Source organism: Lynx rufus, unplaced genomic scaffold (assembly GCF_022079265.1).
Source record: "Lynx rufus isolate CCGP_SWC_20201006 ecotype Redwood Valley unplaced genomic scaffold, mLynRuf1.p SCAF_33, whole genome shotgun sequence".
In the NCBI taxonomy this organism is placed as follows: domain Eukaryota; kingdom Metazoa; phylum Chordata; class Mammalia; order Carnivora; family Felidae; genus Lynx; species Lynx rufus.
Window position 1 is genome coordinate 249,037 of NW_025814849.1, and position 25,130 is coordinate 274,166.

The 25,130-nt window shown below is 58.6% G+C and overlaps 1 protein-coding gene across 2 annotated transcripts in view; it reads left to right on the top strand.

Annotated features, from left to right (window-relative positions):
* The window catches only part of AACS (acetoacetyl-CoA synthetase), a 52,699-nt gene that overhangs the window by 21,946 nt on the left and 5,623 nt on the right, over positions 1-25,130 (top strand). For both annotated transcript variants that reach the window (XM_047093204.1, XM_047093203.1), the window contains exons 6-14: positions 193-307; positions 504-585; positions 4,855-5,002; positions 10,352-10,432; positions 13,231-13,355; positions 16,295-16,359; positions 16,507-16,629; positions 19,243-19,356; positions 21,719-21,844. In XM_047093204.1, coding sequence (XP_046949160.1) covers positions 193-307; positions 504-585; positions 4,855-5,002; positions 10,352-10,432; positions 13,231-13,355; positions 16,295-16,359; positions 16,507-16,629; positions 19,243-19,356; positions 21,719-21,844 — 979 coding nt within the window. The remainder of the gene's footprint in view (positions 1-192; positions 308-503; positions 586-4,854; positions 5,003-10,351; positions 10,433-13,230; positions 13,356-16,294; positions 16,360-16,506; positions 16,630-19,242; positions 19,357-21,718; positions 21,845-25,130) is intronic.

Consider the following 25,130-nt stretch of genomic DNA (forward strand, 5'->3'; position numbering starts at 1 on the left):
GTGACGTTCATTTCTCAGGTGCAAGTCGTGGCTTCTCAGTTTTCTGTATGGGCCACGGGTTGGCGGGGTCGCAGGAACGCGCCTAGTGCTCCGACGTCACGCTGTTCCTTTCCCTCGAGGCGGTCGCGTTGGTTGCTTAAGGTTTTTGCCTTTGGCGTGACTGATGGCGACGACCTTCCCTTCCCGTTCCAGGGCGTTCTGGACCGCTTCTCTCAAATCCAGCCCAAGCTCATCTTCTCCGTGGAGGCGGTCAGGTACAACAGCAAGGAGTTCAGCCACATGGAGAAGCTGCAGCAGGTGGTCAAAGGTGCATGGCTCGCCCGAGTGGGGGCCGGCAGGGCTGGGGCGGGGTGCAGAGAGAGGAGGCACGAGGGCCCCTGAACCGCGAGCGGCAAAACCCCGGGAAGCCCCCATCTCTTGGTTGTGTTACGCTTGGTGGGAACCACATCCACCGCGTGTGTCGTTCAGCGAGCCTGCGCCCCCCCCCCCCCCGCCTCCTCCAGGACTCCCAGACTTGGAAAGGGTGGTGCTGATTCCATACCTTGCCTCAAGAGAGAAGATAGACATTTCCAAGATTCCAAATAGGTAAGCCAGCGGATCGCTGCGTCCGTGTGGAGCCCACTGGGAGTCCCCCTGGGAAGTCGATTCTGTGACTCATTCATTTTAGAAGTGCAGGTTTCAGTTAAAAATCAATTCTTGTAGGGGCATCTGGGGGGCTCAGCCAGTTAGGCGTCCACGTCTTGATTTCCACTCAGGTCCTGATCTCACCGTTCACGGGTTCGAGCCCCGCATCGGACTCTGTGCTGACAGTTCAGGGCCTGTTTGAGATTCTTTCTCTCTCTCTCTCAAAATAAATCAACTTCAAAATTAAAAATAAAAATCACTCTTGTAGAGGGGCACCTGAGGCCCCAGAGTGAATTCCCCAAGCCACAGAGCCACGTGGTATCAGAACAGCCCCAGGAATACTTTCTCTCTGCTGTCCCTTCCCAGTGGAAGGTCAAGCCCCGCTCCCCGACTCAATGGAAATGAACGTACGCACGTGGCCACAGGTGCACGCACACGTATATGTATGTGACTGCATCTGTATGCACACCTGAATGTGCACACATACATAAATTTCCCTTCCGGAACCGATTTTTGTCCTTATCGCTAGGAGTGTCTTCGTCTGTTCCTCTGACATTTATAAGCTGGTGCAACACGCACCCTAAGTAGCAAATAGTATTGTGAGCAGGTTAGTTTGGACTAGGAGTTAGGAAGGGGGTCATGGTTTGTCTCCAGATTCTTGGCGCTGTACCCCTTTCCTCCTCCTTGAAACAGCTGTGGGGAGAGTTCAGCCACCAGGTGTGTTTACCTGTATGGGCGGACCTCTCCCTCTAGCCCCGTGTGGGGCCCTGGCAGGAGCCTGGAGGGCGGCCCCTTGAGGCTGCGTGGGAAGCATCACACAGGTGCACAGTGGGGTCCTTGTGTCCCGTGGTGGGGGGGACAGGGAGGGCTTTTCTTTAGAGGGGAATGAGGGGCAGAGGAGGAGGGAGGGAGAGAGAGAGACAGAGAGAGGCTCTCAAACAGGCTCCAAGCCCAGCGCAGAGTCTGATGTGGGGCTTGATCTCATGACCCTGGGATCATGACCTGAGCGAAATCAAGAGTTGGACGCTCACCGGCCTGAAACACCTAGGCGCCCCCTGCAGGCAGGCAGACGGGCCACACCTGCAGGGAGGGTGATCCATGACCGTCGGGGCCCAGTAAACACAGCCCGCTCCTTGAATCGGGGGGAGGGGGGGGCAGGAAGTGCCCAGGGCCTGGGAGAAGGGTGTGGGATCTGGGGGAGGTGGCACCTAAGGCGACCTTGAGAGACGGGCAGGGTTTGGGAATGCCTGCGTGTGTCCGGATTCCAGCAGGGTGCTTGTCAGCAGGGTGCCTCTTCCCTGCGGGCTGTGGTCTCAGGCCGGACCGTTCAGGTCCAGACATCCGCTGTGTGACCCTGCGTGAGGGATTCACCTGTGTGGGCCCTGGGTTCCCCGCCTGTAGAATGGGCAGAACAGAACCTTCGTCCCGGAATTGCTGTGAGCGTCAGATAAGTGAGTGCTGGGCAGGCGCGCTTGGTTGTTAGCCCTCAGCAGTGCTGTCTGTCGTGGGGAGCAGGCGAGAGCCACAGGCCGCAGGGGGCTCTGTTCCGTGGCGCATCCGGGTCAGAGTGTGCAGGGCCTTGCGGGCCGGCCCGGGGCTTGCACTTGACCCTTGTGCCGCGGGAACCCTACCCGCCAGGATACATTGCAGCCCGATGACAGAGCCCTGGTCCCCGTTCACACGGCAGACACAGCTCCCTGCTTTATGTTGGGGGCCATCGTGCCCAGAGGCCGGAGGCGAGCCTGGCAGGCTTTCTGGCCCCATGGTGGCCCAGCTTTTATCCCTCTGAATGTGTTCGTCAGCGATTGGTGTGAAATGAGAGCGCCCTGTAGCATCACAGCCCCCCCCGCCCCACCCTGGGAATCGCACCTCCCCTGCTACCCGGCTCTCGATCGCCGGATCCCGCAGATAAACTGAGCACACGGACGTGCCTGTGTCGGGGACCGGGCCGGTGGGGGGACCGCCCTTTGGGGTTTTTCATTTTTAGAAGAGCAACACAAGTAATTGCTATTTACTGTGATTTATAGACCGTTCGGAAGAAAAGGCTTTTCTTTGTGCGCGGTATCCGATTAGATTGGGCGCTTTGTGTAAGTGGGATTGGGATGGGAGGTGGAGGAGGAGTGGGGCTTTCATTGGCTGGAAAGTTCCACAGCGAATAATTTCCCGGACACTGTGGAGCAGAAGGCTTTGTTTGTTTACCGCTCAGAGTGGAATCATTCTGGATGCCCTTTGTAAACCTCCATGCCGCCCCCAGGAGACGTGCTTGTCCTCAAGGACTGCTTTAGAGTGTGTGCATTTGTGTTTCACAGTAATTATTCTCAGCAAATCGCTGCGGGCTGAGTGTAACTGGTTCTCCCCCTTCCCTGAAAGAGAGAAAGTTCCATTTGTCGAAACAGCAGGTTTGTTCCCCCCGCCCTTCTCCCTTTCGAGCCAACGGAAGGATAGGCCAGGATCAATGTTCCTGCTGGTCTCAAGGTAGAGAAGGCACCTCTCCCAAGATGGCTTTGCAGCTTCAGCAGCCCTGTTTCTGCTCAGAACACAGGTCTGTGCCTGCTTTGCTGGTTTTTGGCCACGTGCATTGGTTCTTTATGTCAGCTTTGGGGGTGGGTTTCTTAGGCAGTAGTCAAGAGCTGGGCTTTTTTTTTTTTTTTTTTTTTTAATTTACGTCCAAGTTAGTTAGTGTAGAGTGCAATAATGATTTCAGGAGTAGATTCCAGTCATTCATCCCCACGTGTAACATCCAGTGCTCATCCCAGCAAGTGTCTTCCTCAAGGCCCCTTGCCCATTTAGCCCATCCCCCCCTCCCACAACCCCTCCGGCAACCCTTAATTTGTTCTCTGTATTTAAGAGTCTCTTATGTTCTGCCCCCCCTCCCTGTTTTTATTTTATTTTTGATCACCTTCCCCATGTTCATCTGTTTTTCTTTTTGATCTTTTTTTTCACATTTATTTATTTTTGAGAGACGGAGAGAGACAGAGCACAAGTGGGGGAGGGTCAGAGAGAGAGGGAGACACAGAATCCGAAGCAGGCTCCAGGCTCCGAGCTGTCACCACAGAGCCTGACGTGGGGCTCGAACCTATGAATCGTGAGATCATGACCTCAGCCGAAGTCAGATGCCCAATGGACTGAGCCACCCAGGCACCCCTATGTTCATCTGTTTTGTATCTTAAATTCTACATATGAGTGAAGTCATAATATTTGTCTTTCTCTGGCTAATTTTGCTTAGCATAATACTCTGTAGTTCCATGCACGTAGTTGCAAATGGCAAGATTTCATTCTTTTTGATTGCTGAGTAATACTCCATTTGTGTGTGTGCGTGTGTGTGTGTGTGTGTGTGTGTATACACACACATACATACCACATCTTCTTTATTCATTCATCCATCGATGGACATTTGGGATACTTTGGCCATTGTCGATAGCGCTGCTGTGAACGTTGGGGTGCATGTGCCGCTTCAACACAGCACACCTGTATCCCTTGGATAAATACCTAGTAGTGCAATTGCTGGGTTGTAGGGCAGTTTGGGCTTCTTTTTTTTTTTTTTTTTTTTAAAGTTTATTAATTTTGAGAGAGAAAGAAAGAGGGGAGGAACAGGGGAGGGGCGGAGAAAGAGGGAGAGAGAGAGGATCCCAAGCACGTTCTGTGTTGTCAGCCCAGAGCCCGACGCGGGGCTCGAACCCACGAACTGCGAGATCATGACCTGAGCCGAAGTCAGATGCTTAACCGACTGAGCCCCCCCGGGCGCCCCTGCCTAAAAGTGTTTCTGTCTCAGAAACTGTAGTTTTCAGATCTTGGCCCCACCTTCTTGCTCTTCACCGTCTGTGGAGAAGCTCGGGAATCTGGTGTCTCCTCTCCCTGCTCCTTGCTGGGGCGGCCGGGTGTCGGAGTCACACGCTCTTCCCCTGAGTTTGCACACAGACAGGACGCGTTACTTGTGAGTGGTCCTTCTGCACATGCTTGCTAAAGCACTTAGCAGGTTCTCAGACGAGACCCCCCCCGGGCCCTGTGAGTGTGCTAATAAAGCAACATGGAATTTTCTCTCTGTCAGCTTTCCCTCAATTAGCGTGGATCCCTTAGGTGGGTCTTCTGCAAACAAGGTTAGTTTTCCCAGGAAATCCTTCACGGAAGCAGTAGAGGGCAGCGAGCGGCCAGGTGTAGCCTGGGAGGCCTCGGGATACAACCCAGCATTCTGGAACGTTCACCGTTTGCGTCTGTGTGTTTTGCCCCCAGTGTGTTTCTGGACGATTTTCTTGCCACCGCGAAGGGCGAGCAGGCCCCACAGCTGGAGTTCGAGCAGCTGCCCTTCAGCCACCCGCTCTTCATCATGTTTTCGTCGGGCACGACCGGAGCGCCCAAGTGCATGGTGCATTCCGCGGGGGTACGTCTCTCCAACCGTCTGTGCTCTCCTGGGGGCTCAGCTGGCGGAGGTGGGCGTCCGGCTCTGCACCCACACCGCCACCCCAGCCAGACCGCGCCCCCTCCCCAGAGACTGCGGCACGCGGCCCCCCTTTGAGTTGGGGGGCCGCGTGGAGATCGGAGACTGAGCCCAGGCACCCGGAGCTGCTGTTCCAGGCGCTGTTGTTCCAGGCGCTGCCGTGGCACCTGTCACCACAGTGACCGGTGCGGAGGCCCCGCGGTGCGTCCGAGGCAGGGCGCGCACTGGGTGAGCCCTGACTTCCGCGCTGTGGGCCCGTTTCAGGAGGGGCGAAGCAGAGCAGGGGAGAACAGTGCGTGTGTGTGTGCGCTCGGTGGTGTGGTGGAACGGGGCCGACCGCGGCTGCGGTCCGGCATGGAGAGCCGCTGGCTTACGTTCTGAAGTGCAGTTAGGAAGCTGTTCCGGCACAGCTCCAGCACTGTGGTCGTCGTCTGGGCTGCCGTGACCGAGGACCGCGGGCCGGCGGCTCGAACAGGAGACATGCCCTTCTTTCTCACAGTTCCGGGGCTGGAGTCAGATCGAGGGGCCCGGGGTTGGACCCGAGGCCTGTCGCCTTGGCTTGCAGAGGCCGCCGTCTCACTCGGAAGTCCTCCCTCGGTCTTCCCCCTGTGCAGGCGTCCCCGGGGGCTCGTTTTTGCCCACATTTCCTCTTTGTGTAAAAAAATCCACCAGACTGGATTAGGACCCACTGCGGTGGTCTCTCTACCTTCTCCACCAATTCCAAGGCCCCATCTCCAAATGGAGTCACCCTCCAAGGTCCTGGGCCTTAGGGCCTCACAGTGTGGCTCTGGGGACACACAGTTCAGCCCAGAACAGATACGTCTCATTTTTCTGTTTATTTCCTCAAAAGTCCAACCATATTCAAGCACCTGGAATAACGCTTTCCCACTAAGCGTGGGATTTTATCCATGTGCGTTAGTGACTTCAACCGTTCATTCTTGGAACAGTTCCAAGCCCGTGGAACAGGTGCAGGGGGAGGGAGCACAACGGGCATGTCAGCTAGACTCCGCCATATCGTTAACGTCCTCAGCGTCCGTTCTCAATGTTTCCTTGAAAGACTCTTGCTTTGCTTCTCTGTCTCTGAACACACACACACACACACACACACACACACACACACACGTTGTTATTCTTTAGCTTTTTGCTGACCCCTCGAGAACAAATTGGGGAGTCCCGGCCCTTCTCACACCTCCTGAGAACGAGAACGTTCTCTCACAAAACCCTGGTATCGTCGTGACGTTCAGGAAAGTCAGTGTTGATGTGATACCGTCACCACTCGGGTGCTTCCACTCTCCCCATGACATCCTTCGCAGCCGCCTGCTGTCGCGCCTCTGGTGTCCTTCCCCTGCCTTCACCTTTCACGACCTTGGCATTTTTGGATTCCCAGCCTCTGGTCTGGCAGAACGGCTGTCTGGGTTCGGTCGAGGTTTCCTGCGGGTTAGATTGGGGCGATGCCTTTTGGAAGTGATGTTCAGGAGGCCCCTGATGTCAGTTTATTTCATGATGATCATCTAAATGGGTCACTCTCCCGAGGTACAGTTCCTTGTCTGTGACTGTGAGCCCTCCTGGCCTCGTCTCCTCCTACCCCGCCTCTGGCCTTGATGGGAGAGCTTCTTTTAGACTCTGGCACAATCGGTCCCCTCCTGGAACTCGGACCCCTCCTGGGCTGGTCTCGGGGGGCACAGGGGCTGCGTGCCTGGTGCTCCTTCCCGCAGCCCTGGGCTTGCCTGGTCCGTTCCACAGCTTCTCTCTGGACCCTCTTCCTAGCTTCTCCCTCAGTTGGCTTGGCCTGTGGGGAGGAGAAAAGCCTGCGGTCTCTTGGTCAAACCTTGTTGTGGCCGCCTTTTCTCCCGCTGCTCAGAAGAAGGGGGTTATTCGCGAGGAGAAATGTCCTGTTCGCAGACCGCTTTCCAGCCTTTGCTTGACAACATGGTGGTATTTGAAAATTAAACATAAAGTTTCTCTTCTAGCGCATTTGGCTTTTACAGATGTTCCCTCTGCCTCGAAGCAGTTTGAATCCCTTCTGTACAAAGGGAACGTTTACATTTGAATCATTTTAAAGCCTTCTGCAGCTTTTCACAGAGTGCTTTCATCAGAATGGGGAAAGCAGTTAGCAGTGGCTTCATTATTACCTGGTTTTGGATTCGCTGGAGGTCTGATCGCAGGTTATGACGTAGAGCCTCCAGATGAACACCGAGAGCCCCTGGTGACTTCGCAGGAAACCACAGGGCAGGAGGGAGGGGGGAGTCCGGGGGCCCAAGGCTTTATTTCTAGAAGTGATGCTGGCCAGAGTTGAGTCGCCTTTTTGTAAGAGTGAGTTGACCCTGTTGTTCAAACCTTCCTAGTTTATTAAATCAAGTCGGGAGATGTCATTTGCTGTGGTTGCTGGAATCACATCCTCCCTGGAGAGGAGAGCCCTGGTCGGCCTGGTCACGGGCCCGTTAACGAGCTATAGAGGGGAGCATTTTTAGAAACCTTGTAGACAAGGGTAGGGTCTGCGTGGCAAAACAACAGACATTTTAGGAAAAACCAAAATGTCTCACTGCGTTTTTATTTTTAGTGCTTTTTGCATAGCGAATGTCACTTTTTTAGGAGAGGAACATAAAAACGTATTTGATAGAATGTAGCTTGCTCATAAAATCATCATGCCTGGTATATTTAGAGTGTGGAAAAGTCAGGAAAAATTACACTCCTTCTCTCTCCGCTGGGCTGTCGCATCTCCAGAGAAGTGACGAAGCGTCTTGCCTGTTGTCAGCGTCGTCTCCGCCGGAGGCTCGGAGGCAGCCGGGCGGAGGGCTGCGGCGTGGGGACCGCTGGCTGTGCCCCGGGCTCGCGGGGGTGCCGGGCCATGCCTGGTCTGCAGGCTGTGTTTTCTACGTCCACAAGAGGTGTCAGAAAGCCGCTTCCCTCTTCTTCCTGTGATATTAAATTCCTCTTCCTGGTTGAGACGCACGAAGTCATGTTGTTCGTCCTTCCCCTCAGACTCACCCATAAATATTTAAAAATTAAGAGCAGAACCGTTGCTGTGAATTAAGATTTATTCAGAGAGATTCTCGAGTGGGAAGCAAAGCCTGGTGTGTTTTGTGCCACCTGAGAGGAGGAGGACAGGCCCCAGCAAGCCCGTGTGGGGTTATACACAGGCCAGGCTTAGAGCAGACCGCGGGGCGAACATACAGGTCTAAACTGAACACCGGTTTTATTTTATTTTATTTTATTTTATTTATTTTATTTTTATTTTTTTTTTAACATTTATTTATTTTTGAGACAGAGAGAGACAGAGCATGAACGGGGGAGGGGCAGAGAGAGAGAGGGAGACACAGAATCGGAAACAGGCTCCAGGCTCCGAGCCATCAGCCCAGAGCCTGACGCGGGGCTCGAACTCACGGACGGCGAGATCGTGACCTGGCTGAAGTCGGACGCTCAACCGACTGAGCCACCCAGGCGCCCCTATTTTATTTTTTGAAAAGAATTTTTTTTAACTTTTTTTTTTTTTTTTGAAAGAGAGGGAGCACGAGTGGGGGAGGGACAGAAGGAGAGAGAGGGAGACACGGAATCCGAAGCAGGCTCCAAGCTCCGAGCTGTCAGCACAGAGCCCGACGTGGGGCTTGAACCCACGAACCGTGAGATCATGACCTGAACTGAAATCAAGAGTCGGATGCTCAACTGACAGCCACCTAGGTGCCCCTAAATGCCCATTTTAAGTAAATGGGAGGGGGATTTGCCACAGGCTGCCGTTGTCAGGGAGCCCCTGGCCCTGTCTGTGGATTTGCCGTGGGGATGTTTTGTGCTGACTGAGAGAGTTCCTGAAGTGATTGTTGTCCCCTAGCAGGTGCCCACCCAGTCTGAGGGAGAACAGTGCGCAGAACTTTGCACAGAAGCTCCTGACCCCGGGGTAGGGGGCTGTCTCCGAGCCCCGTGATGCATGCTCGATAAAGCCACGGGAGGCCCGCTCCAGGAATCTGCAGGTGGCCTTGGGGACCCTCAGAAAGGACCTGTCCCCCCCACCCAGTGGAAGTCTTTGTGCTGCGGTCTGCCCGGCCCCCAAGTGGCTCAGGTCCCTGCTGCTCCTCAAGGGCCTGGCGAGGGGCGCCGCTCTGGACACGCTCTGGAACGGGAGCTCTGACTCTTGAGCTGGAGAACTTGTTGGGCAGGAGGGTTTCCGTTGAGCTTCGAGAGGGACCATCTCCCCCTCCTGGCTCGTTTTTACTTCTCTTGGATACAAAGAGGGTCGGTTGTCAAGGCTGCTCGTGATAAGGGGTCCTCGCTTCAGGCCCGATAGTCCCTAAACGACGGGAGCCCACTGACGTCAGCCAGGTGCTCCTGTCCACGGACCAGAGTGAAGTGTGGGGCCGGCGCTCTTCAGGGGCTTCCGAGGGGCAGTGCTCCGTGTGGCCTCGGGATCGTGTGTGAGATCCATGCAGAATGGGAGCACTGAGGCCGGGAGAGAGAAGGGGCTGGTGCAGGGCCCCTGCTCGGCCGTCCACCCGGTGCTCCCTTTCCTGCGGCTCACAGCAGGACGGGCAGAGCAAGTTGGGAATGAGGGGGCGTGGGCACTGGAGTATTACAGAGCTGAACATCAGACGCGAGGAAGCTCCGTGCCCCGAGAAGGAGCCCCAGGGCACGTTACGTGGAAAAAGCAAAGGGCAGGGCCGTGCGTCCGGGTAAGAAAACCAGCATGAAGGAAGCTACAGGGTCCCTGGCCATAGACACAGGGAGCGGCTGCCCGGAGACCTGGGGCCGGGGAGGGGGCCCGTCGTGGCCTGTGCCTCGGAGCGCTGGGCCCGGTGCACGTCCTGCCCGTTAAACGTTCACAGAGAGAAATAATGGACCGGGCGTGGAGGTCGGGAGGTCTGACTGGGCCTTTGGGCTGCAAGCAGGGCCTCGTGCTCTCCCTCGGCCAAGGGTCGCGCGAGCTCTGGTCCGAGGCTCGCGAAGCGTCCCAGTGTCGCCTGGCTGGCGCCCGCCCTGGAGGTGCATGTTGCCCCGTGGGCCCCTGTTCTGTTTTCCTGTATCTCTGACTTTGCCTCTCCTGCTTTCTGCCTGGGGTTGGGGTCCCACGGTGCTCCCCGTCTCTCTGGCACCCGGAGCTCACAGGCCGGTCCGAGGCTGCCCCCACCGGCCCCCGGAGACCCCCGGGTCAGCTGGCAGAGCATCCGGGCCGGCTTGCCCGGCGGTCTGCTTCCTCTGGGCGAGGGGCAAGAGGTCGGCTTCTCCCCGGGGCTCTGCGCCTGTGCCCCCGTGCCGTCGGCGCAGGGGCGCCCCGCTCACGCCGTGTCCCCCGCCTCTCCCCAGGGCACCCTCATCCAGCACCTGAAGGAACACATTCTCCACGGCAACATGAACAGCAGCGACACCCTCCTGTATTACACCACGGTGAGTCGAGTGCATGTGTCCGCGGGGTGCCCTCCTGCCCTCTGCGTCCCTCCCATCCCTCGCTTTGCTTCCTTCCGGGTGGATGCGGTTCAGCCGGGGGTTTTGTGCCGGGGCCTTCACTTGCGCTAGCCGGGCGGGCCTGCCGGGAGCACAAGGGTCCTTGTAAGAGGGAGGTGGACGGGTCAGTGTCAGAGAAGGGGCTGTTCTGAGGGAAGCAGAGGTCAGAGTGAGTGGGCTTAGGAGCCAAGGGATGTGCGTGACCTTGGGAAGCTGGTAGACGCCGAGAAAGAGATTCTCCCCGGAGGTTTCCAGAAGGAATGCGGTTCTGCAGACACCTTGACTTTGGACTTTGGACCTGCAGAACTCGGAGATAGTAAATAGGTGGCGTTTGAGGCCACTAAGTCCCTTGGGCGGTAATAGGAAGTGTTTCCAGGTGGCTCTCCCAATGACTGTGACAGCTGGGGGTCCGGTGCGGAGGCCAGGCTGGGCCTGAGAGAGGCCACCCTGGGGACCGGAGCCGCCTGCCAGCCCAGGCACTGGCTGCCGCTGCCCTCACGGAAGTTCTTTTCTGCCCCAAGTCCTTGCCAGTGCGTTTTGTGGCTGAACCCAGGGCACCTGCCCCAGCTGCCCCGGAAGCTGGGCAGTTAGATGCTCGGTCGCCTCGCTCCTCACTGTGGTGTTTGCGCTAGGATCCCGTAAAGGCTGCGGCATGCCCCGAGGAAGGGGGCCCAGGGGCCAAGGAAAAGCAGAGAGAGCAACAGAAGCCAGCGTCCTCTGGGTCAGGCGTCACCGGGACGTGGGGTGGACGTTTCCGTGGTTTAGCTCAGGATACGCGTCACTAAAGCGAGGCTTGGGTTTGAGCAGTTGGAGACGCTCCTGTCCTGGTTGAACTCTGGAAGGTGAGCGAGGACGAGGTAAAAGACGCGTTTTATCCCAAGGGAGGAGCGCTCCAGGTGGGCTTCTTCTCAGCCTGCAAATACCAGGAGGTCTCGGAGGGATTCAGCTCCGTTTCCCGGATGATGATTCTGTGCTGGGTTTTGAAGGAAACAGAAGGCTGGAGGCACATTCCCGGCCCGCGAGACTGGTGCCCAGGGCTGTGGCTCCGCCCCCGGGGACGGAGCCAGGACTCTATGGCAGTCGCAGGACGGGAGCCTGGGAGCCTGGCAGCCTGGGTGTGTGGCTGCTCAGGCTGTCCTGCTGCAAGTCAAGGGCGCGGAGCAAATGATTTGGGTCTCTGTCAGCTGCAGGCTTGTATCCCAGAGCCCTGCTCACCGCGTCCCCACAGGTGGGCCAGTGGCGCCAGGCAGTGCCAGCCTCCGGGCCCTTTCCACGCGGGAGCCCAGCCCAGCAGGGTTGACGGGGCGTCGGGTTTGAATGGCACGAAGACCCCCGTAGCCCCGACCACGTCCAACTCAGCGGCCTCCCGGGGCTACGTGGTTTCAAATGACAGGGTTTTGCATCGAGGAAAGTGCCCGGAACGTGGCAGATCTGGAGCGGTCCTCCCAGAGGCTTTTCACTTTCCCCAGCAGCGTCCTGCCCACGAAGGACAGGCGGTTGGCTTGTCCTGTGGAGCCAGGCCTGCGCCGTGTCACTTAGTGACCCACCTTAGCAGCTTTTTTGGACAGCGGGTCGGCCGGGCCGCGAGCTGCGGGGGCTGCCGTGCTGGTTTCCGGAGACGGGTTCCTCAGTGAAAGAAACTCAGCTAGGGATATTAAGGCAGCTCACCTAACTTGAGATTTTTGTGCGACCCTGCTGGTGCCGAGGGGAAGGACGGGGGGCTCCGGGGGCCGCTGGGTTCTTGACGGCAGGGGACTTGCCGAGGCTGGTTCAGGCCGCAGGGGACTTGCCGAGGCCGTGTGCCAGTCGTGTCTTCTAAGCCCTCGTCTGGGCTTCTCTGCCGGGCTGTGCCCGCGGGCAGCCTGGGGCGCCTCGTGGCCACCCGGTCCCCCCGTGGGATCTGCCGCAGGGGTGCCGGGCGAGGCCGTCTTGCCGGTGGGGTGTCCTCCTGGCCCTCGGTGCGGGCAGATTTCCTGCCGGAGCTTCCCTCTGGCTGCCCTGCTCTGGAACCGCCCACAGATCCCCCGCGTGGACGGGAAAGCTGTTGTCAGTGGGTTTGGCAGCACCTTTGTGCCTTAAACTTCATTCATAGATAACGGAAAAGGCACTTCTTGCGCGTGGGAACCCTTTCACACAGCACGCCCGAGTGCACGTGAGACGTCGGCGTCCTCCGGGGTCCAGGGCAGCCGTGGCGGTCGTTCTCACACGCAGCGTGCGTGCCCCGCGGGCCTCTGGGTTTGTGCACACCCCCCCCCCCCAGGTGTGGATGGGGTCATGCGCGTGCCCTCTGCTGGCGTGTTTCACACTTAAGCTCGTCTCAGACACCTGTCCTCATCCACCCAGACCTCGTTCCTCTCGGCGGCCGCGGTGGGCGGCCATCCGGGTGCAGACGTCGGACGCGGGTTCACGGATTCGGTGTGTGGTGTTCCGTAGTTTGTGCCCGTGTGGGACCACGTTTGCGTTGGCGGGCGTCTCGCTGCCGTCCGTCTCCCGTTGTGCCCGGGAAGGCCACGGCGGACGTTCTTCGACCCCTCTTAGCGCGCGTGTGTGCGTGGATCTGATGTGCGCGGTCAGCTCTTGGCGTGAAATTCCCGGGGCGAAGCCTCGTGCATCTGAGAGGGGCGGTTCGCAGCAGCCGTTGGCTCGGCTTCGGGAGGTTTTCTAGGGACGTGAGGAGCCGAACGGTGGAGGCGAGGGCGGCTGGCCCGGCGCTCGGTTGGCACTGTGCTCCTCTGTTCCAGGTCGGCTGGATGATGTGGAACTGGATGGTGTCCGCTCTGGCCACGGGAGCGGCCCTGGTCTTGTACGACGGCTCCCCCTTGGTGCCCACGCCCAACGTGCTCTGGGACCTGGTTGACCGGCTGGGGTAGGTACCCGAGACAGCACGCCGGGCCACAGAGCCACCCTGCGGTCGGCTGCCGTAGAGGAGGTACCTTCTCCGGGGTGCGTGGTGCCCCTCGGGGGGCGAGGGGGGGTGTGGGAGGTTGAAGTTGCCAAGGAAGGTGCGAAGGGGCAGGCGGTCCCGACCGGAGCCCACCACGGAGATGGGGAGTCTTCGTGTAGAGTTGGGGGGCCACCCCCCAGGGCCAGGAGTGGGTCTGAAACAATCAGGAGATCAGGAGAGGGAACGTGATCCTGTTTCCAGGACTCTGGAATCCAAGAACTGGCGGGAAAGCTCAGGAGGAAGGGAGACGGGGCCACGGGGCCAGCGAGGGTTCTGGCTCACGCAGGCCTCCTCCAGCTCAAGGCTGAGGTGGGGTGTGAAACAGGCGGCTCGGGGGACGGCGTGGACGCGTACGGGAAGGGGGCGGGCGCAGGGTCTGGGCTTCCCACCGCCGGCCTTCTGGGCCCGATGGCGAGAGGGGAGTCCTGCCTTTGCCAGCCGTCCCGCGGTGCTGGCCTGCTGTCCCCTGGGCCTCCTCGAGCCCGTCAGGAGATTGCTCCACAATGCTCCCGCAGACGCTGTGTGAGGGGGTCTGTCCTCCATGCGGTCCTGCTAACGGCTCGTTCCTTGATCGAGTGATACGCGGGAATCCTGAGGAGCAGAGGCAGAACATGGGGAAGGACGCGGGGCCCCCTCTCCTAATTCCCCTCCTCCTCATCTCCGTGGGAAATGGTCAGGAGACCGACCGCGTGGGAGTGCTTCCTCTGCTAATGAGTTAATCGTAACCGACTGAGGTGTCCTCACCACTGTGCTGCGTGGTCACTGTTGGCCTAATGATCGTGGTTCCAGGAGTGAGAATATAGAACCAGCAGACCCTGGGGGCCCGGAAGCAGCCGTGCTCTGAAATGTGCTCGTTACTTTAAGTCTGAATCCGTTCACGGTGGGGAAACAGAGGAGCCACTAACGTTTTTACATCCTTGGCCATTAAAATTTCAAATACAGCTTTGCCTGGGCTGGGTAATATTTAAATCCTGACATTTGGCTCCCAATATTGGTGAGGAAGGTTATTTCCTAATGAGACTGTTTTCCAACGAAAGGTTAATCGAATCTCTGGGAATGTAGATGGCTTTAAGAGCTTTACCCTTAATACCTGTGAACCAGGCTCCAGGTGGGGACACTTTCTGGTGTGTGCGTGTGTGTGTGTGTGTGTGTGTGTGTGTGTGTGTGTGACAGGAGGGGGGTCAGAAAATGTGCATTATTGGGGTTCGATGCTAAAGAATTTGAAGGATGAAGAGCCCCAGGAAAACCCAGCTCTGTGTGTGTGTCTGTGTATGTGCACATGTGTATGTGTGTGCACGTGTGCACAAGGGTGAGCGACCGTGTGTAAGTGTGCGTGAGCAAGAGTGAGTGTATATGTGGGTGTGCCTGCGTGTGCGTGTAGGTGCGGGTCTGACACTCACAGATCTGTGCTCTGGGCCCATGTGGTAGGCACGTCCTGAGCCCCGGTTGGCTCGTGCCCCAGATGTTGCCAGAGATGTGGCCTTGGCCGCCCTGGACGCGGCCGGGAGAGCCTGCCCACCGGGTTCGCGGAGGCTGGTGCGGCTGCACGGCCCGGGCGGGAGCCGAGGGGAGGGGAGCGTGCAAGGGCCTCAGGCCTCCGCCGCTTGCTCCCACTGCCAGCGGCGATCGAAAGGGGGGTGCGTGTCAGGTGAGGCGAAAATTAAAAACTGAGTCGCGTGTGGTCACGTCAGATCCTGCCGGTTTGTAACACGAGCTGCGGCCCTTCCGAGCGGCTGAACGGCAGGGATCTTGTGGGGTCGTTTCAGGGCGTCTGGTTTTTAAAATAATGTCGATAAATGTAGGACTGAAATCCTCGCCGACTGATAACGTGCCGGCGCACGGACTCGCCCCCTCGGTTGGTGACTGGGCGCTTGCTGTGTCGGCACAGACAAGGTTCTTTCAAAGGACGGGCTTTCTTCATCATTTGGGGTGTATTTCTGGGCTCTGGGAGTCTGGCTCGGGGAATACTCGGGTGAGGGCTGGGGCCAGAAGTCTGGGGTCTTCTGTGTGGGCTGCGCCAGTAACTGGGCCTGCATCAAAGCCACCCGGATTACCCCGTGTCGCCTGTCTCTGAGTGCGAGAGTTCTCGGTGGAGCCTGGTGACGGGCCGACAAGCTCACCTTGCAAAGTGCACTTGCTGGACGGCCCTTTGCCGGTATCATTTGCGCACGCGCGCGTATCTGGGTGTGCGCTCTGTGCCGCGTCCCCCGCCGGGCCCTGGGGCGTGCACGGTGGTGGAGGTGGACAGGTCCCTGTCCTCGAGGGGCTGGCACCCGAATGGGGAAAGGAGAGAGACAAAGAAGTGCCACTGGTGCCCTGGGGTCAGGGAGACCCTCGGAGGCAAGGGCACCGGGGCTGGGACTTGAACCTCCAGACCTGGGGAGGGGCCACGACACGTTCAGGCAGAGGGAATACAAGAGCCCAGGCCCTGAGCGGGACTGAGATAGGTGTGCCGGGGAAGGAGACCCTTGTGGCCTGAGCGCGAAGTCGATGTGGGGCCGGCCGGGAGGTCTTGATTTTACGGCTTCCTTTGGCCGAAAAAGAGAAAATTATCCCGTAATCGGGAGGATAGTGGGTTGTCGTGTGGCTCGTTATCTTCCACGGAGCCTCATGGTCCGGGGACCCAGGGTTCTGGGCACGTTAAGAGTCAGCGTGCAGACCTGTCCCTGCTGTACCCCGACGGTAAACACAGTGTCGTGACTCACTCTGAACTCAATAGCGAGCATCAGTTCAGCCCAGGAAGGTGACGTATCTTGGATTTTGCAGACTTGTCAGCAATGAGTCACTAATTTTAGAAGGCTTCGGTGCATGGCCTATGCAGGAGCCCGAGAGTTTGTTTTCTTTCCCTCCCGTGCCCTTAGCATCACCATCCTTGGAACGGGTGCCAAGTGGCTGGCTGTGCTCGAAGAGAAAGACCTGAAGCCAAGTGAGTAAAGCGTGCCTCTCGCAGCACCTGGCCCGTTCCCCGTCTTGCCAGCCAGGCAATTCAGAGCTGCTCCGTTACCTGTTTCCTGGCAGGCCAGGCTACAGGTGTCGGATTTAGTTTTAATCTTTCCGTGGTCCTTCGCCCTAGTGGAAACCCACAGTCTCCAGACGCTTCATACGGTCCTGTCCACCGGCTCCCCGCTGAAAGCCCAGAGCTATGACTATGTCTACAGGTGCATTAAGAGCAGCGTCCTTCTGGGTTCCATCTCAGGTACGCTCCCGTCTGTGTGCTTGTGGGGAGGGGGTGCTGGAGGAGTCAGGACACGGGACACGACCGGGCCGGTCGCCCCCCAGCGCGCACAGCCTCTGACCCACACGCCTCCGTGCACGTTGGCTCTTCTTGTCCCTGGTAGTCAAGTTCGAGAAAGTCGCCGAGTTGGCAGATGCTGAACCGTGGCTTCTGGGGGAGATAATGCACCTACGTGTCTCACGTCGGTTACAATCTCATGTCCCGGAAACGGCTTTTTCTGGTAGATTCTGTTTTCTTTATTTTACAAAAGGGAAAACAAGGTTCAGGAGTGTTGACCGACTTGCTGGAGCTGCCCCACTAACGGGGCGCGGTGGAGAGATTCTAACCCAGCGCAGCCGCCCCGGAGCCTGAGCTCCTCCCCTCACGGTCCTCCGGTCCTTGCGGTGACGGGAGCTGGAACCAGAGGGCAGGGCCCTCTGTCTTGTTGGACCTCAGCCGGGAACGTGCGTGTTGGGCATCTCGAGATTTTCACCGCTTGGTTCTCGGGTCACGTTCTCAGACGACCTTGAAAGCACCCTGAGTGTTGATTTTGGGGTTACAAAATTAGCGAGTAGGAGAATTTGCAACTACAGAATCTGTAAATACTAAGAATTGGCCGTGTATGAGAACAGTCGTTGCAACGTTGCGTATGTTCATTGAAAGCCGGAAATGACCTGTGTGCCCAGTAGAAGGGGATTGATGGAATCATTTATGGTGCATCCTTTGTTTTTGCAGCTGTTAGAAGGGAGACGATGACGATTTTTATTTAGATGGAAACTTATTTACTATAATTGAGAGAGGGTTGTGATGTGTTCAGAAAAGCAGACTCCAGAGTTATCAAGCGTGGTCCCCTTTGTAGATTGGAGAAAGGCACGTGTGCAGGTGAGTGGACGCCCGCGTGTGCGTATGGGCGTTGGGATTTCAAGTGGCTTTTTTTCCCCTTACTTTTTTCCTAACGTAAAGTTGTGTGAAGATAATTTGTATATTCAGAATCCAAAAGGAAATAGGGTGGTGACCGCGCCCCCTCCCCCCCCCCAATCCTCCTTCCCCAAGGAAGCCCGTGCCAGTTTCTGTCAGAGGCCATCTGTCTGTGCGTAGGTGGCACAGCAGTGTCGGGGGGGGGGGGCATTTGACGTAGGGTTCCCGCTGTCCCACGTTTCCCCCTTAATGGTGCGACCTGGGCTTCGTTCTCCCGCAGCTCATCAAAATCTTTAGGTGACTGTGTTCTTCTGAAAGCACATCTTTAAAAGACGCCATTTGATTTGCTGGAAGCCTGAGGCTGAGGACGCCCCCGCCAGCCCCCCTCCTTCCAGCTGGACCCTTGGCCCGAGGCTGGGGGTCTTGGGCCGTTGGGGCGAGCAGGGATCCCGCCAACATCCGAGAGTGGTCTTGGGACCTCCCTTTCCCCTCTGGGCCTCAGTTTTCCCTCACGAGGAGTGGATTGTAGCGTGGGATCTCCAGGGGCCGACTGGGTGGGCACGCCGGGGCTCTGGTCCCTTATTTCGTGGAGTCATTGGCCTCACGATAGGTGACATCCGTACATGTCTCCTGCCCGCGTACCACTCGGTGGGGTGCCGTGAAGCCCTGAGACATGACAGCTGTGTGTCCCGAGACAAGACGGTCCTCGGGAGAAGCAGGAATAGGGTTGAGGAGCTCCTGTCTGTATGAGCAGGTTGTCTGCGTGGAGGGTCTCTGGCCGCTGGGAGGGGAGCCAGGTGTCGGGAGACTCACGTCCACTCCTTACCCTCCTGAGAGTTGTGGGCCTTGAGCCACCCACGTTCCCTGCCCCAAATGCTGGTTTGTAGAAGCTTCGGGAAGTGGATTTCCACGGTACTGCTGGGCGATTCGGTGACATTCTAACAGTGGGGCGTTTCAGCTCAGAGCCTCTCGGCGCCGGGCCAGTGCTGTGTGTGTCACAGTGTCCCCTGAGAGCGTCTGGTGCTCATCTGGGGGCCGTGCTGGCACCCCCCCTGGGGCCCGGGGCGCTGAGACGAACGCGATCCTCGTTTTCATGGGGAGGGGAGCAAGGGGACAGTTGTCGGCAGCGGTGGGTCCGGCTTCGGGGGTTCCTGCCGCTCCTGTCTCATTGGCTCTTGGGATTGGACTCCCTTTCAAGTTCCTTCCTGAAACTGGAGTGTTTCCCATCCCACGCTGCCTCATGTGGGAGGCCCTCGCTGCACGGACCTCGGGGTTTCTGCTCTCCCAGCGGCCGCGTGCGTGCACACGCCAGCAAAGGGCCTCTGTGCGTGACCGTCTGCGAGATGGTGCCCGTGCCGTAGATCTAGCGGGCGAAGCCTCCGTTTTCCCTGAGCCCGCGTCTTGAATTTCGAGGTGACCACGAGAGGTCATCTGTTTTGTGCGTCCTGCGGCAGGAAGCCTTGGTCACAGAATAAATCCCCCAGGCACGGGCGGTTTGCTGCAATTCCGTTTCTTCCTTTAGAAGCCGGAACCATCCGGGGGTTTTTCTGTATTCATCTCGAGAAAGAGTGGGACTAGCTGTCCTTTGGGGTCTCCCTCGCGGGGTGTTCCCCAATAACAAACACGGCCGTTTGTCCCCGTCTTCTGAATGTGGATCTCCTTTTGTCGTGTCTGCAGGTGGCACCGACATCATCTCCTGCTTCATGGGCCAGAACTTTTCTGTTCCTGTGTACCGAGGGGAGATTCAGGCCCGGAACCTGGGCATGGCCGTGGAAGCCTGGAACGAGGAAGGTGACGGCTTCACTGACCACTTTTCTTTCCGTGCCCGGGCGTGACCCGGATGCTTGGTGTCAGTTCTGCAGAACCTCCCGGAGCGGGGAGGCCCTGCTCGCTGTAGAGTGATGCAGCTTCTCGCCCGGCCCGGCCCCAACCCCCTTCAGCCTACCCGCCTGGGAAGTCGGTGTTGGGCCGGATCACAGTGGAGAGCTGTGTGTTCAGGAATAGCAGGAAGGCGGCCGTTCCCCCGGCATCCAAACGTCGGAGATGCTGCTGAGGCTGCCGTACTGCCTTGCTAGTCCGACACCCTGACCTTGACGAGGACCCAGTGAGGGAGCTGGGGGTTGGTCTCTCTGGGTTGCTTTGTAGCCTGTTAGCAGCCACTGGCTATAAATCAGCAAAGCCTGTTTGTGTCTCCAGCACCAAACAGGGCCCGGCGTGTGGTGTGTGCGCTGCACAAATTTGCACTGCAGCCACCATTATTTCGACCTGGTGGAGTGCACGGGGAGGTTGTGCCAGCTCCTGTTTGCACGAGGGAGAGGGAGAGACAGCAGCAGTCGTGGCCACACCAGGCTGCGAGCCTGGGGAGTGCAGGAAGGGTCTCTCCTGAAGTTCACAGAGAGTGTTGCCAGAGACCTTTCTGAAAATGCATTCTTATCCTCAGAAGAAGGCTTTTCCCTGGTGCTGCCTGGGGTCATTGCTCACAAAAGTTCTTGGTTCTGTACGTCTGTTTTCCTCCCCACCGTCCAACCGTTTCTCTTGGCTCTGGCTGCCGCCGCGTCCGGTAGCCTGCTCGGGAGGAGATGCTCCTGGCAGAGAGAAACCGACGCTTCCAGAGGCACACGGTTACCTGTCTGCCCGTCTTCTGTCTCGGGGCTTCGGTGGGGTGACATGAGCTAGGCGAGGTGATGGACACGTGATAACCCGGGAGCCTCCGTGGATGCATGGGGGGTGATGGCTTCTCAGTGCAAGTCCCGCCCTGCTGCACTGTGGAAGGTGCTGGATAGACAGGCACCAGCCGGCTTTCCACAGGCCCACTCAGTGGGAGTGGGAGGGACGCGGTCTGGCCCTGTCTCCGTGGCCTCCGTGGCCTGTGCTGTGCCTGGGGCTGGAATCCAGGCTGCCCTTGTGGCAGCACGTGTGCCTCGGTGCCACCTGTTGAGCTCACAGTGTGGTGATAGAGAGAGAGGGTGAAAGGTGGGTACCCCGTGATGCTGGAATTCTACCCCTGGAGAAGCATTTGCACCTCTGAGCAAGGAGACCTGTGTGAGGGTGCTCCCCGTAGTTTGTGCACAGATGCCCCCCGTGGTGTGCGTGCGGGGGCTCCCCCTGGTGTGGCGCGGGGGCTCCCCCTGGTGCGTGTAGGTGCTCCCCATAGCGTGTGCGCGGGTGCTTGCCCTGGTGTGGGCGCGGGTGCTCCCCTTGATGTGTGCGTGCTCCCCATGGTGTGCCTGTGGGTGCTCCGCGTGGTGTGCACACGAGTGCTCTCACTATTGTGGGCGCGGGTGCTCCCCGTGGTGTGCGTGGAAGTGCTCCCCATGGTGTGCGTGGGGGTGCTCCCCGTGGTGTGAGCGCGGGTGCTCCCCCCGGGGTGCGTGCGAGTGCTCCGCGTGGTGTGCGTGCGAGTGCTCCGCGTGGTTTGCACACGAGTGCTCCCCCTGGTGTGGGTACAGGTACTCCCCCTGGAGTGGGCGCGGGTGCTCCCAGTGATGTGTGCCTTCTCCCCGCGTTGTGCGTGTGGGTGCTCTGCCTGGTGTGCACGCGAGTGCTCTCACTGGTGTGGGCGCCGATGCTCCCCCTGGGGTGGGCGCGGGTGCTCCCCTTGATGTGTGCGTGCTCCCCATGGTGTGCGTGCTCCCCATGGTGTGCGTGGGGGTGCTCCCCGTGGTGTGTGTGTGCGCTAGGGAGCAGAGCTGGGAACGACAGAGAGGTGCGTCTCTGGAGGAATAAATGCTCGTGATTGCACACGGGGAATCACAATCCCCGAACGACCCGATTGGAACACCACGTAGTAGATGAGTGAGTCCCCCCGGTGCCACACTGGGAGCGGCGCTGGACACGCGCCGCGTGAGGCCGTTTACGTGGTTCGGAAACACACAGGACAGTGTCGGTGGAGTGAAAGTATTGACCCCCGTGTGGGAAAAACAAATCACCCATCGAGGAGAGGTGGGGGGGAACGCGCCGGGAGGGAAGGTCTTCAGGGGAGGAGTGAGCGCGGCTTCCAGGGGCGCTGACGTGACCAGGGGCGCGCTGTGCCTTCACGTGGGTCCCACGCACGGCGTGGCGCGTAAGGGGCGGCTAGCGAGGGGGCGGGGAGAAGCCCAGGGGGCGTGGCTGCCGTGGGTGCTGAGGTTATTTTGCATTCTTCCCAAACCAGGAAAGGCGGTGTGGGGAGAGAGCGGGGAGCTGGTGTGCACCAAGCCGATCCCCTGCCAGCCCACGCACTTCTGGAACGATGAGAACGGGAGCAAGTACAGGAAGGCCTATTTCTCCAGGTTCCCAGGTACGTGGGCTGCGGGTGCAGACTCGGCCTGGCCGGGCCCGCGGGCTCTGCTTCTGGATGTGCCCCCTCCGCCCGCGCGTGGGGAGCGGCTCACAGCCCCTTCCGCCAGAGGGGCGATGGTGAGCGTCTGCTCAGATTCTTGTCACCTTCAGGTCGAAGCCGTCACGGGAAACCGGCGTCCGGGTTTAACTTACCCTTAACCGGCCCGTGTGCGCAGAGCCCCTGCGCCCCAGTCGCTGCTGCCGGGAGCCGGCACGAGCCAGTGGTTTGCCCGCGGGAGGGCTGCGGACGCTTACTCAAGACTGTGCGGTCCGTTCGGGGGTGGGGGGGGGGGGGGGGGAAGGGCGTGTGCAAGCGGATTCTGGCCCGGACTCTTCCTTCCTGCCCCACGCACCCTCACCCGGTCCTCACCGAGGGGCTGGACAGTGGGGTGGTTTACAACCCGCTGGTCACTCTGGCGTAGCCTGACGTCCTCTCGGTTCGTCTTCTGAGCGACGCCTTGTCCCAGAGCCCGGAGGTGTTTTACTTAGAGCTCTGCTTCCTGCCCCCCCCCCCCCCCTTGTCTCAGAAGCACCGCTGAGTTCCCGCAGCTGCGCCACTCGCAGTTCAGCAAGCCCTCTGTCCCAGAGCGGTTTAGTCCAAGTACTTGCTTCGGGGTCTAAAAAGTGACCCGATTTTGCATTAACCACGTGTGGACGGTCTGAGAAGGGCAGGTGACCGTTGGTGGCAGAATTTGCCATGGACCTCTCCCATTTCCCGCTTGGCCTTGCGTGTTTGCACAGCCTGCGTAGGACCACCGTCCTGGCACCACACCTCCCACTCGGGAGTCGCCGTTGCGTTTCCATTTTTGCCTTGGCTGCCAGGAAAATCGGACTTGAAATCATTGCTTGATCATAGGATTCCGCTTATCCCCAGGACAGAATTTCTGATTCTCCTTAAAGAATCTCATCATATAGTCAGTTTTGTAAGTAGATTCCTCAAGTACTTCCTGCGAGTAGGTGCAGTATAGGAACCAGTATGCACAGAGGAAGGCAGTGAAGACAGTGGGACTCTGAAGCTGTTGGTCATGGACCGGGTGAACACGGGTTGAACCTGACCGTCTGTCCACTCCCCAGCACTGGGAGATTCTTACACTGTATTGGAATTGATGGTTAAAGAAAATGGTTGGAAGGCAAGGTCGTCCTTGCTGTAGCAGGAAGGAGACTCCCAGACACCCTTAGGCCGGGCGAGAATGTAACCAGGCAGTGATATTCAAGAAATCAGCGAGCGAAGAGCAGAAGTTCAGCACAGAGGGCGTAGTATCTCTTTTGTGTTTGGAAAGGAAGTCTATGTGTGTAAGTCTGTGAATAAATGCACGACAAAGGGTTGTCCGAGTGGGGGAATTATGAGTCGTTTTGGTTTTCTTCATGACATCTTACTGTTTTTAAAAGCCTAGTAAAAACTTAAAGAGAAATGAAAAACAGACCGAAGAAAGATTCAGACCGTTCTGATTCTACAGAGCAATGACTTCAGCTCTGAGTTTCCTGGCAGCCAAGGCAAAAATGGAAACAAAATGGGCACAGGGAAGTGTAGAGGACACAGGACACTAGGCCTGCCCACGAGCTGCCAGGATGTTGGGCTTGATGACATGGAGACGGCCAGTGTCCCTCAGCCCTCGTCAGCAAAAGAGTCCAAAGCGGACGGAGGTCCCGAGTCCAGTAAGAGAAGTGTGTGTGACTGTGCGATTTATCCGTGATGGCGCGTCTGTGTACGTGGAAAGCTGTGCCACTGTTCTTTAATGTACAAAAGTACGTGCTCACCGTAAGAGGTTCCCTGCGCTGGATCTCCAGGGGGGAAAGCAGGAGAAGGCCGGGTCTCCCCCTTCACGCTGGCATGCTTGTCCCCAGGCACCATCGCTCACGGGGTGGGGGGGCAGAAGCAAAGCCAGTCTGCCGTGGACACAGTGGGAGCTGCAGGCCTGCGGAAGCCCACGAGGAAGCCTGTGACAGCCTGGCACCTGAGCCACCAGCCCCTTGTGAATTCCTCCTCCCGACTTTGTTTTGTATGAGGCGGAACCATTTCGCTGTCACAAATGACCGCTCCTTCAGGGTGCATTTGCGTCTTCCGTTTTGTCTCCATTTCCGGGGCCGTGCGTTAATTATCAAACTCCTGGGACACCGGGCTCCACATAAACCAGACCGTGTGGCAGCACGGGCGCCCGAGTCCCCACATGAGCAGGACGGGCCCTGCTGCTGTGTCTGCGGCTTTCTGTGTCCCGGGACTGCGCGTACAAAGCCGGTCCCCTGAGTGGCCAACCCGTGTGTTCCTGCCAACACCCCACACGTAGCACCTGCAGTCCCGGGAAGTTTTCCCTGTTTGTGGGGGTGAATCTTTTGCCAGTGCGGTCGGGGGGGGGGTTCGTTCTTCAGCTTGGGGAGGAGGGAAGAAGGACCTTGAGGCCTACGGTCCTCTTCTGCGTCAGAATAAGTGAGCTCAGGGGTCCTTTGGTCTCAAACCGCCTCCCAGGGACCACCCTCCCTGTGGACGGACGGACGGACGGACGGACAGGCGCCCTGACTTCCCTCTCAACGGGCCTTAATCCACGCTCCTGGCAGCGTGTGGCCATGACGGTGAACGAGCAGCAGCAGAGCGTGTTGTTGGGGTGGCGCCTCCCGGACGGTTGTGAGCTGATTGGGTTAGCCCCTCGGGTCCGGAAGCTTCTGTAGGATTGGAGAGGGAGGGGTGCTCTCGGTGAAGATGCCACGGCTGGTTTTAGTTGGCATTTTCCCTTCCGGGCCGCAGGGGCCCCCTCGTTTCGGGAGGCGAGGCTGCCCCTGGTGGCTGCAGGGAGCGGCATGTGCTTGTGATTATTCACACCCGTCCGGCCTCCTCCGTTTGTGTGGCTGGTGGGGGGTCACCGCATCTGCCGGCGGGAGGAGGCCTTTGGCTGGTTCAGCCGCTCCCTTGGCAATCGCCTCGGCGGCGTGGGGGGAGGGCGTGGCCGAGGCTGGGGCCTTGATCCCTTGGGATATTAGCTTTGCTGCACCCCAGGGCGAGGGCCAGCCCGGGACCCCGCCACACAGGGGGAGGTAGCTGCCTGGTTTCAGGGTCACCTCTGATCCGCCCGCCCCCACCGCCTTGCACGTCCCCCAGGTTTCACCAGCTACTCAGCTCTGTCCACACGGCTGGTGCCTTAGCTCAGGCCTCCGTTGCTAGGACTGTCGCAGTTTTCTGCCCCTGCTCGTGCTGCCTGTGTTTTTCTCATTGGAGAGCGGCCCGGACCCCTCCGGACCATCTTTCTCGGCTG